General features: G+C 44.2%; 1 protein-coding gene across 1 annotated transcript; it reads right to left on the reverse strand.

Moving 5' to 3' along the window:
• On the reverse strand, positions 1-954 carry LOC133054411 (olfactory receptor 51E1). The gene has a single exon (XM_061139385.1). It carries the CDS (start codon positions 952-954, stop codon positions 1-3), a length of 954 nt encoding a protein of 317 aa, XP_060995368.1.
• Between the last annotated feature and the right edge of the window lie 11,038 nt (positions 955-11,992).

Genomic DNA, 11,992 nt, shown 5'->3' on the forward strand with positions numbered 1-11,992 from the left:
TTAGGGATCCAAAGTGTGGGTGGTCACATGAAAAAGACGAAGGATACGCTGTCGGATCTCCTTTGTCTTCACTCCGTAGACAATAGGGTTGAGCACGGGAGGAACAAGCAGGTAAGTGTTGGCCAGGATGATGGGCAGGAGGGAGTCATGCGGCTTGCCAAACCGGTGCACCATAGACAATCCAATGAAAGGTACATAGAATATGAAAACAGCACACACATGAGAGACACATGTACCAAATGCTTTTGCCTGGGCTTCACGTGTCAAGCCCAACACAGTCTTGAGGATAAGCAGATATGACAAAGAGATGAGAAGTGAGTCCAGGCCAATGGCTGAGATGATGACGATGAGGCCATAGATGATATTGACGTGGATGTCAGCACAGGCCAGCTTCATGACATCTTGGTGCAGGCAGTAGGAATGGGAAAGGACATTGGATTGGCAGAAGGGTAGCCTTTTGATGAAGACAGGTAGGGGTGCCATAAGTGCAACCCCCCGCACCACAGCAGCCATGCCAATCTTGGTTACACGAGGCAATGTTAGCACAGTGGCATGGCGTAGTGGGTGGCAGATGGCCACATAGCGGTCAAAGGCCATGGCCAGCAGCACTGTGGACTCCATGCCAGATAAAGAGTGGATGGCAAACATCTGTAACAGACAAGCATCAAACTGGATGGTAGTGGAGTTGAACCAGAAGATGGCCATCATTTTGGGCATGGATGAGGTGGAGATGAGAACATCAAGGCCAGAAAGCATGCAAAGAAAGATGTACATGGGTTCATGTAGACTGTGCTCCGTCCGCACAATGTAGATGATCGTCAAGTTACCTAGCACAGCAATAAGGTAGAGGGAACACAGTGGGAAGGCCAGCCAGAACTGAGCTTCTTCCAAGCCTGGCAGGCCTATTAGGATGAAATACGTGACACTGGATTCATTGCCATTGGGACCCACCATTGTGAAGAAGCTGAGCTGCAACCAGTGCCAGGCAGGTAGAGGCTGGAATACAAAGATAAGCCATTGTCAGATCCTCTAAGATTTTTCTGTCATCTTCCTCCCCACCACCGCCCTCCCTATTCCATGCCCTATTCTTTGACAAGAACTCTAACTCCATTGCCTATCCAAACTCTGATTCTATTCTAAATTCAACCTAACTATCCTTCATAACTCAAGGCCCAAATGAGCATTCACCCAGTCTTACTTACTAGCCTCACCTCAAAGTGAATTCAGAAAACAAATAAAATACTGAAGCAAAAATTCTAAGTGTTTTAAATCATGTAGTTCACCGAGAAGAGGTAGTTGACTAAGTTCATATCAGACATAGATGGTAAAAACTCCCATTGCTTCTATCCTAACTACCCTGTGCTCCCCTATCTTTAATACCTACTGTAATTCTATCATTCAGTTCAGTTCAGTTCAGTCGCTCAGTCGTGTCCGACTCTTTGAGACCACATGAATCGCAGCACGCCAGGCCTCCCTGTCCATCACAAACTCTCGGAGTTTACTCAAACTCATGTCCATCGAGTCGGTGATGCCATCCAGCCATCTCATCCTCTGTCGTCCCCTTCTCCTCCTGCCCCCAATCCCTCCCAGCATCAGGGTCTTTTCCAGTGAGTCAACTCTTTGCATGAGGTGGCCAAAGTATTGGAGTTTCAGCTTCAGCATCAGTCCTTCCAATGAACACCCAGGACTTATCTCCTTCAGGATGGACTCCTTGCAGTCCAAGGGACTCTAAAGAGTCTTCTCCAATGCCACAGTTCAAAAGCATCAATTTTTCGGTGCTCAGCTTTCTTCACAGTCCAACTCTCACATCCATACATGACCACTGGAAAAACCATAGCCTTGACTAGATGGACCTTTGTTGGCAAAGTAATGTCTCTGCTTTTTAATATGCTATCTAGGTTGGTCATAACTTTCCTTCCAAGGAGTAAGTGTCTTTTAATTTCATGGCTGCAATCATCATCTGCAGTGAATTTGGAGCCCAAAAAATTAAAGTCTTACACTGTTTCCACTGTCTCCCCATCTATTTCCCATGAGGTGATGGGACCAGATGCCATGATCTTAGTTTTCTGAATGCTAAGCTTTAAGCCAACTTTTTCACTCTCCTCTTTCACCTTCATCAAGAGGCTTTTTAGTTCCTCTTCACTTTCTGCCATAAGGGTGGTGTCATCTGCATATCTGAAGTTGTTGATATTTCTCCCAGCAATCTTGATTCCAGCCTGTGCTTCTTCCAGCCCAGTGTTTCTCATGATGTACTCTGCATACAAGTTAAATAAGCAGGGTGACAATATACAGCCTTGATGTACTCCTTTTCCTATTTGGAACCAGTCTGTTGTTCCATGTCCAGTTCTAACTGTTGCTTCCTGACCTGCATAAAGGTTTTTCAAGAGGCAGGTCAGGTGGCCTGGTATTCCCATCTCCTTCAGAATTTTCCACAGTTTATTGTGATCCACACAGTCAAAGGCTTTGGCGTAGTCAATAAAGCAGAAATAGATGTTTTTCTGGAACTCTCTTGCTTTTTCGATGATCCAGCAGATATTGGCAATTTGATCTCTGGTTCCTCTGCCTTTTCTAAAACCAGCTTGAACACCTGGAAGTTCTCGGTTCACGTATTGCTGAAGCCTGGCTTGGAGAATTTTGAGCATTACCTTACTAGCGTGTGAGATGAGTGCAATTGTGCAGTAGTTTGAGCATTCTTTGGGATTGCCTTTCTTTGGGATTGGAATGAAAACTGACCTTTTCCAGTCCTTTGGCCACTGCTGAGTTTTCCAAATTTGCTGGCATATTGAGTACAGCACTTTCACAGGATCATCTTTCAGGATTTGAAATAGTTCAACTGGAATTCTATCACATCCACTAGCTTTGTTCGTAGTGATGGCTTCTAAGGCCCACTTGACTTCACATTCCAGGATGTCTAGCTCTAGGTGAGTAATCACACCATTGTGATTATCTGGGTCATGAAGATCTTTTTTGTACAGTTCTTCTGTGTATTCTTGCCACCTCTTCTTAATATCTTCTGCTTCTGTTAGGTCCATACCATTTCTGTTCTTTATTGAGCCCATTTTTGCATGAAATGTTCCCTTGGTATCTCTAATTTTCTTGAAGAGATCTCTAGTCTTTCCCATTCTGTTGTTTTCCTTGATTTCTTTGCATTGATCACAGAGGAAGGCTTTCTTATCTCTCTTGGCTATTCTTTGGAACTCTGCATTCAAATGGGAATATCTTTCCTTTTTCCCTTTGTTTTTCGCTTCTCTTCATTTCACAGATATTTGTAAGGCCTCCTCAGACAACCGTTTTGCCTTTTTGCATTTCTTTTCCATAGGGATGGTCTTGATCCCTGTCTCCTGTACAATGTCACGAACCTCCGTGCATAGTTCATCAGGCTCTCTGTCTATCAGATCTAGTCCCTTAAATCTATTTCTCACTTCTACTGTATAGTCATAAGGGATTTGATTTAGGTCATACCTGAATGATCTAGTGGTTATCCCTCTTTTCTTCAGTTTAAGTCTGAATTTGGCAATAAAGAGTTCATGATCTGAGCCAAGAGCTCTATACAGTCAGCAAAAACAAGACCGGGAGCTGACTGTGGCTCAGATCATCAACTCTATCATTAGACTATCTTTAAGACTAATCACAGTCCAATGTAGGAATACTCTAGTAACAGACTAACATTGAAACATAACCTTATCACTAATTCTTATGACCTCTCCAATTCTAGCCTTAACCCTAACATAAGGCTTAAATCCAGTAGCTATTTAAAACTATGTAAAACTTAATAATGGCCTTCCCAGGTGTCTCAGTGGTAAAGAATCCACCTGCCAATGCAGGAAACGTGGGTTTGATCCCTGGGTTGGAAAGATCCCCTGGAGAAGGAAATGGCAATCCCCTCCAATATTCTTGCTTGGGAAATCCCATGGACAGCTCCAGTCCATGGGGTCATGAAAGAGTTAGACATGACTTAGCAGCTAAACAACAAAGACTTAACTCTTGCAGTCATTTAAAACTTAATGTAAAACTTAATAATACCTATTTTATTATGGTAACCCTTAATTCAATTTAAAAAAAAAAGATACACTAAACCCATCCTGAACTTTACCTCTACGTTCTTACTCTTGCTCAAATGTTCACCCAAAGTCTTACACTTGTTCAGACTGCCCAGTTTATATGATTAAAGGAACAATGACTGCAATGGATGCCATAGGTGTCCCACTCAGATCCCCTTCACCAAGCCAATGCATCTGTATCCCTTCTGCAGTGGATGTTGAGTAAGACAGGCTCAGAATTCTCCCTTTCTACAGAAAAATTTTATTTACCAAATGAGAGGCACTCCACCCAGAAAGTCATGTTATCCCCACCAGGGCAGATCTAGAGGTCAATGAGTGCCTGACACAATGGTACACAAGGCCAGCCTCCTTGACTCCAGGTGGGACCAAAGCTGGGATGCAATGTGTGCTCCAAAGCTTCCTGAGGAACCAAACCTGTAACTGGTCTCCAGCTGAAACCACAGCCTCACATTATTTTCTTTCCCTGCTCTATCCTATTTTCCTCACTCATCTTCTTGTGACAATATGTCCTTTAAATAAGAATTTCTATTTAGGTTCTGTTTCTAGGGGACCTATGAGGCTGAAGAGAGTGGGACTGATACAGAGGACTAAACCTGAATGATGATGGCATTAGAAGCACTGGAGGAACAATCAATCCTATACCAGGGTTCCACCATCCCCAAATCTGGCTATTGAAGTGAGGGATATAAATAGAGATTCCTGAGGTGGGAAATATCAGACTTGAGTTTTCTCAGATCACATCTCTCTGTTGAAACAATTAGAGAGTTAACTAACTTTCTCCCTTTTTCCCTTTCCTCCATTCATTCACGTATATTCACATGCTCCTATTATTTATTAGATTATATATATTGTATATATAGGTGTATATATTATGTGTGTGTGTGTGTGTGGCTTTCTCCTCTTCCCATTATGCTAGGGTTTGTTTAAGATAATTTTATCTGGTAAGAAAAAAGGGGGCTTCCCTGGTGACTCAGATGGTAAAGAATCCACCTGCAGTGCAGGAGACCTGGGTTCAATTCCTGGGTTGGGAAGATCCCCTGGAGGAGGGCGTGGCAACCCACTCCAGTATTCTTGCCTGGAGAATCCCCATGGATAGAGGAGCCTGGCAGACTACAGTCCATGGGTTTGCAAAGAGTCAGACACAACTGAGTGACTAAGCACAACATAACAAGAAAAAAAAAGAAGGACTAGGTTCTAAAGATTTGGTCCTTGATAACTGAGGTAGGGGCTTCTGCATGGGCTACCAGACAGCAGGTGAATGCAGAGAAGAGCTCACAGCCAGCATCAGGAGGGGTTTACACCATTCACTGGGTTCAGAATGTGTTGATGGTTTTTGTTCCACCATTGATCTGTCACCCAGAGGTTCCCTCAGGCCAGACACAAAGGGGAAAACACTGAGAGCATAAGCTTTAGAACAGAGAGGGACAGAGTTTAACTCCAAAAACTGGAGGGAGAAGCTCTAAGGAGTCATGCTTAATGAAGAACTTCAGGTTAAGAGACCATAGTCTTCAAAGTCACTTAAATCTTCTGTACTGACCTCGCCATAGTATATGACACTGTGATTATTTCTCTCCTTCTTAAAACTTCTCCTTGATCCTTCTGCTTCTCCTCATCTCTCTCTGATCATAAGTTCTTGGTTCTTTCTGGATCTTCAGCCTCCTTCACTTGACCCTTAAGCATGCTTTTACGTGATAGTGCTCTCAGAATTTTATCCTCAGAGCTCTTTTCAATCTATATACATTCCCTGAGCCATCTCACCCACTTCAGTAAACCTTCAGTAAACTGTTGATTCCTAAATATTCTTGGGAAGGCCTGAATTATCTTTTGTGATCCAGATTCACAATTCTAAAGTCACTAAAAGAATCCACCTAGTTGTCTCTGAAGCACATCAAACTCTCCATGTCCAAAGATCAAGGTCTTCCAGGGGCAGTATTGTACAGCAGTTAAGACTGGATTTAAATGGAGCCTGGATTTAAATCCCAGACAACAACTTTGTTAGCTGTACGATCTGGGGCAAATCATTTAACCTTTATAAGCCTCAGTTTCCTCATCGCTAAAATGAGGATAATAGTCCCTGTTTAATAGAAATCAATGTAAAGTTTAACTGAGATGATCAGTGTTAAAGATTTTGACACAATGCCTGGAACAGAATAAATCTGCACACACACATAAAGAAATTATATGTGTTGCTGTTAACTGTTTTCCTGTAGTGTTTCCCTTTTTCTATTACGGTGGCCTAAACAGACACAGGACTTCCCAGGTGGCGCCAATGGTAAAGAACCCATCTGCCAGTGCAGGAGGCTTAAGAGACCCAGGTTCGATCCCTGGGTTGGGAAGATCCCCTGGAGGAGGGCATGGCAACCCACTTCAGCATTCTTGCCTGGAGAATCCCATGGATAGAGAAACCTGACCGGCTACAGTTCATAGGGTCGCAAAGAGTTGGATAGGACTGAAATAACTTAGCAAACAGACACATAAGCTAAATACTCTGACTCTCATAGCCATACCCCTAGTGTTAACTTTGTTATCAGCACAATCCCAAGAATCTTCTACCCAGTTGAAATTAGGTCACCATTTATTGTTTAAAAAAGTACCTTTGAAAACTTCAAATTAATTCTGGAATAAAGACAGAACTACTAGGGAGGGGCAAAGCTCCGCCTTTCAGCATCCAGCCCTAGTTTCTCTCTGATCACTCTTCCCCTGGTCCCTATACTCCAGACACATTGGAATACATACCATTTCATAAATGTAGCATTGATTTTGTGCCTCTATTTGTCTTTTTTTTTTTTAACTTCTTTTTGTCACTTTCCTCCTAAATCTCCCTCCTTATCTTCCCACTGGGCAAGATTGCATCTTCCACCTCCTGGTTTACTGCCTCTCTCTTATGCACTTTGCTGAACCTCTTTCCCCTTGACCCCCTGGGGTATAATTAAATGTTTCCTGTTCTGTGCTCCCAAAGAACTTCGTTTAGGTCTCTTTTTATGCATTTACCATCCTGAACTAGAATTATTGCTATGTTTGTTTGTCACTAAATTTTTAATTCCTAAATGGCAGGGACCCAATTCTGTGTTTAGTTAATGTTTGTTGAAAATAAAAAAGAGTTTTATCACAAGAAGAATTCCTCAGTAAATGTCTAATGAGGGTAGCACAACCAAGGGGATAAGAAAGACTGCCAGTTGTCTGAACTATAGAGATTTTTGAGAAAAAATAAAAGCTGGAAATTCATAGCAGGGTGTTGTAAGTTCAAAACAAGAATTTTTAGGATCAAACAGAAAAGATCTTTCTCATTCAGGGATCCAGAGGGCATGAGAATGGATACATGGAGAACAGGGCAAGAGCAAAGCCTAGACTCTAAATAAATGCAAAATGGACATATGTAACTGGGAAGGGTTAAATCTGACTCCATACTGGATCTGCTTCTGTGACTTTAAGTCTTATTTTGCCAATTTTGTTATTATGTGGTTTAGTCGATAAGTCCTGTCAGGCCCTTGTGACCCTATGGCCTGTACTGCCAGGCTCCTTTGTCCATGGGATTCTCCAGGCAAGAAGGTCGGAGTGGGTTGCTGTTTCCTTCTCCAGGGGGTCTTCCCCACCCAGGGGTTACAGGCAGATTCTTTACCAACTGAGCTTTGAGGGAAGCCCTTTTGTTATTATAGGCATTCACAACGGCTTGCCCTGGGCTATGGTCCCTTTGACTCACAGGGAGATAGCCTGACCCTGCCCACCTGTGAAAGACTGGGACATTCTTGAGTTCTTTGTGTGGGAAATGGTGCCCTTGGTCTCTTGCTTACCAGCTTGGCTCAGAAATTCACATGTGGAAGGCTGGAATTCCAGATAGCTGTGGCATATTTGTTTATCAATATGACAGGAGATACTCCATTTCATACCACCTGTGAAATGATTGTAAGGAAGTGAAACCAACACGTCCCCCTGCTTAAGGCTTGCCATTCTAGGAAACATTTGCAAGAATTAAATGGTCTTTTACTTTGTTTCCTCACCTCCCCCCATCTCTGATCCATAAAAGAACCTAGCATCTAAGCCCTGGCATCCAAAACAATATGATTATTTTGAAACACTAGTCTGCCATTTTCTCAGTCAGCCAGCTTTCCAAAGTCATATCGCTTGCCTCAATACCTCGTCTCCCGGATTTATTGGCCTATCGTGTGGCAAACAGAATGATCTTGGACTCGGTGACACTTGCAGCACAGTTTGTATCTAAGAGATAGGGTGACCAAGGATCCCTGACCTGGAGATGTCAGCAAAAAGGCTCTGGTGCTCCAGAGGGTCAGATATCAATACCATCCAAAATTTCATGTGGACAGACAATGCAAAACTGGGCAGTTCCCAGGATAAAGATGCGCTGCCTTAGGAAATATACTGAGAAGAAATTATGGGTTGGCACATTCAATCCTGTTACCTAGAGGGTAAACTGATGTGTTGAGTGGAGCCCTGGGACTACAAATCAAGTCCTGGGTCCAAGTAGATACAGAGGATGATAATAATCTCATTGTGCTGTTGCAAAATCAACGAGGTCAGGAATGTCAAAAGACATCATAAAACAGCATCACAGTGTACAAAGTGTTGTTTTTTTTTTTCATGTTTGCTTAAAAATGGGGAATAAAGGCTCTGAAAATGTCTGAGGTTTCCAAAAACTTTTTATCACCCCCCCCCCATTTGTCACCTTAATTTCCACTTTACCTCAAGCACATTCTCATATACACACACATACTAACTAGCAGCCAATCTCTCCCAAAGGTAAAGCCTGAAAACTGAGATGGAGGCACCAGAAATCAGAGAGAGGAGGATTTAGCTGGCCCAGAAGAGAGGTTCCTTGACAGCATAAAGTGGACAGCTATCTGAGGTAAAATCGGGCTGGACCTCAGATGGCAGCAGCAAGAGAGAAATGAAGGCCTGGAGGGGGAGCCAACCCAACGACCCAAGCATCACCCTTCAGACTGCTCAGCCCTAAAGCACCCCAGTCTCCCACAGTCCTGCCAGCTGACTGCCAGCCTGGGCAGCTGTTAGTAATTAGAACCATGGCACACATTCAGATAACATTTGGAAGCTCTGAAGGAAATTGGAGCTAAATCACTCTATTTTGAAAATAGAACATAATCAAGGAAAAATAAACAAAGAAAGAGTTTTTTTTCTTTTTTTGAAAGCCTGCACTGCCTTAAACCCCCAGGGGATAGCTCTATGCTTGAGATTTCCTCTGAAAAGTCACACCATTTTAACAAGCCTGGGGAATGTTTCTTGGAGAACTGTGAAAAAAATCTTAGCCCTTTCTTAAGGACAGGGCATTAGAGCCTCCAGTGAGGTGGAGTAGAAATCTACATTGAGGCTTTCAATCCTCCACATTCCTTCCCCCTGGCCTCCAGGAGTCAGTCCCTTAGGCCAGCTCAGCCCCCATCCCAGCCCATCCTCAGATTCTTCCCCAGAGTCTCTAAATTCCATGTCAGAGAAGCATGGAAAAACGGTCAGGGATACACTATCCAAGAGAACAACGAGATCACTGCCAGCATTGATTTTATTGTTTTTGTGATTAAAATAGAAATCACAGACTGCCTACAAAATGCCAGATCCTGCCTGTGTAGAGATTATTTAACCCAGGAACAATTCTCCATAATAAGGCTTTTATGTATCATGTCTACATGGCACCCCACTCCAGTACTCTTGCCTGGAAAATCCCATGGATGGAGGAGCCCGGTAGGCTGCAGTCCATGGGGTCGCTAAGAGTCAGACACGCTTGAGCGACTTCATTTTCACTTTTCACTTTCTTGCATTGGAGAAGGAAATGACAACCCACTCCAGTGTTCTTACCTGGAGAATCCCATGGACGGAGAAGCCTGGTAGGCTGCAGTCCATGGGGTCGCTAAGAGTCGGACATGACTGAGCGACTTTGCTTTCACTTTTCACTTCCATGCATTGGAGAAGGAAATGGCAACCCACTCCAGTGTTCTTGCCTGGAGAATCCCAGGGACGGGGAAGCCTGGTGGGCTGCCGTCTATGGGGTCGCACAGAGTCGGACACGACTGAAGCGACTTAGCAGCAGCGGCTACATTATAGGTGAGAAAACTGAAGCCTCCCTGCCCAAAAGTTAAATATTCCCAGGGTTTAATAGTTGACTGGTAAAACAGAAATTTGACCTAGGCTGTTCAACTCCAATACCTGTATGTTTTCCCCTTTAACTGTCTTTAATAGTGTTGCACCTTCTGAAAGCTAATCAAACCTTCCCCAGAGGCAAAGTAGAAAAGGGGCTTGGCAAGTAGAACACCTGGCCCAGTTAGATCCTTGGAAGAGAAACCAAGAGGGCAGTAAAGAGGACCCTCCTGGACTGGGACTTAGGCACTTCCCGCTTTTCAGCCCCAATTCTTCTGTCTGTGACTTGGGCAGGGCCCACAGTGGAAAGTAAAAATCTTTACCCTCTATTGAGTACTTCCTTCTCATTCAATACAGGCCTCTCATCAAGCTGTCAAGCAGACATCATAAATCCCATTTTGCATACAAGGATGTTGAGGCTTAATTAGAGCTCTCAGCATCATATCCATGTGCTTTCCAATATGCCAAGCTACTGCCCCGCCTCTCTCCCAGTCTCCTTTTGAACGATTTTTAAGGACTATTTCAAGGTTAATCCCCAAGGAATCCAAAATTTAAAAATCCCGTAAGTCCAGAGAGCTTCTCTAGGACTCAGGACACCTGACCAGCTGTCTCCACTTGGGTTCAGTGGGGAAGGGGGACAAAGAGGGAATGGAAGAAGGGATTTGCGATCACTGCTCTTACCTTGGCTGAACACACAGAATGTTCTGTGCCTAGAACAGTGGGGTGGGGGCCTCTGGTGCCCCTACCAGCATCTGTGGGAACATCTGGAAGAAAATGTCCTTGGAGGGAAGCCCAGGAATACCTGGGAACCTCTGACTATTACTGCCAGGCCATCAAGGGAAAGCAGACCTCAGGGGTGATACTGTAACTGGCAGGACTACCAGGGCTCATCACTCAATTCATGGAGAGGGAACCTTCTCTTCATACTCTATAAGGGTATGATTCACGCATTCTAAGTCACTTCAGTCGTGTCCGACTCTTTGCGACCCCATGGACTATAGCCCACCAGGCTCCTCTATCCATGGGATTCTCTAGGCAAGAATACTGAAGTGGGTTGCCATGCCCTCCTCCAGGGATCTTCCCAACCCAGGGATCGAACCTGCGTCTCCTATATTGCAGGCACATTCTTTACCGCTGAGCCACTAGGGAAGACTCTAGAAGAGTACCACATCCACCCAAGTCATCTGCATTTTCTGCCCCCATAGCTTGCTTGTATTTTATAATGCACATGAACGCTTACAGGGCCTCGGCCATTCTTTTTAGAATGGCCACAAAGAGACTGGAAAGATGAGAGAGTACGATTTCTGACTCACAAAAGGCAGAGTGAGGCACCCATGACCACTCTCCCTCTCATCCCCATTCCCTTCACTCAATCCAGTCTGTCCCTCCAAAATCAACCCCAGTCAGAGCTCCAAGCATTCATGGCCCTGCCCCTTCACTTCCCAAGTAGGACCAGAGCCAATAAGGTTCCCACACACCTTCACATTTTGATCCTTATCAGAGACCTTCAGAGCTTCTTGACTATCGTCTATATGCAGCAGAACACCCTGAACTCGGACTTTAATATACATTTTTTTGGTTTTTTCAAATATCAGACTATGCCAGACTAAGCACCAGAGATACTAAAATACAGAGTGAACAAGTCATGTTTCAGCCTTCCTGTGCGGGGCGGGGGGGGGGGGGGGGGGGGGGCAGAAATTGAGACAAATATGCAGCTATCATAACATGTTGTGATAAATGCTAGGGCAGGGGTAAGTACAAGCGGCTCAGAACAAAGCAGAAAATAGTTCACCAACTTGTCAGGCTCTGAGGAGGTGACATCTGAGCCAAGA

Source organism: Dama dama, chromosome 1 (genome assembly GCF_033118175.1).
Source record: "Dama dama isolate Ldn47 chromosome 1, ASM3311817v1, whole genome shotgun sequence".
In the NCBI taxonomy this organism is placed as follows: domain Eukaryota; kingdom Metazoa; phylum Chordata; class Mammalia; order Artiodactyla; family Cervidae; genus Dama; species Dama dama.

Excerpts from the sequence above, each read along its gene's own strand:
- LOC133054411 (XM_061139385.1), bottom strand. The coding sequence starts at position 954 with ATGGTGGGTCCCAATGGCAATGAATCCAGTGTCACGTATTTCATCCTA.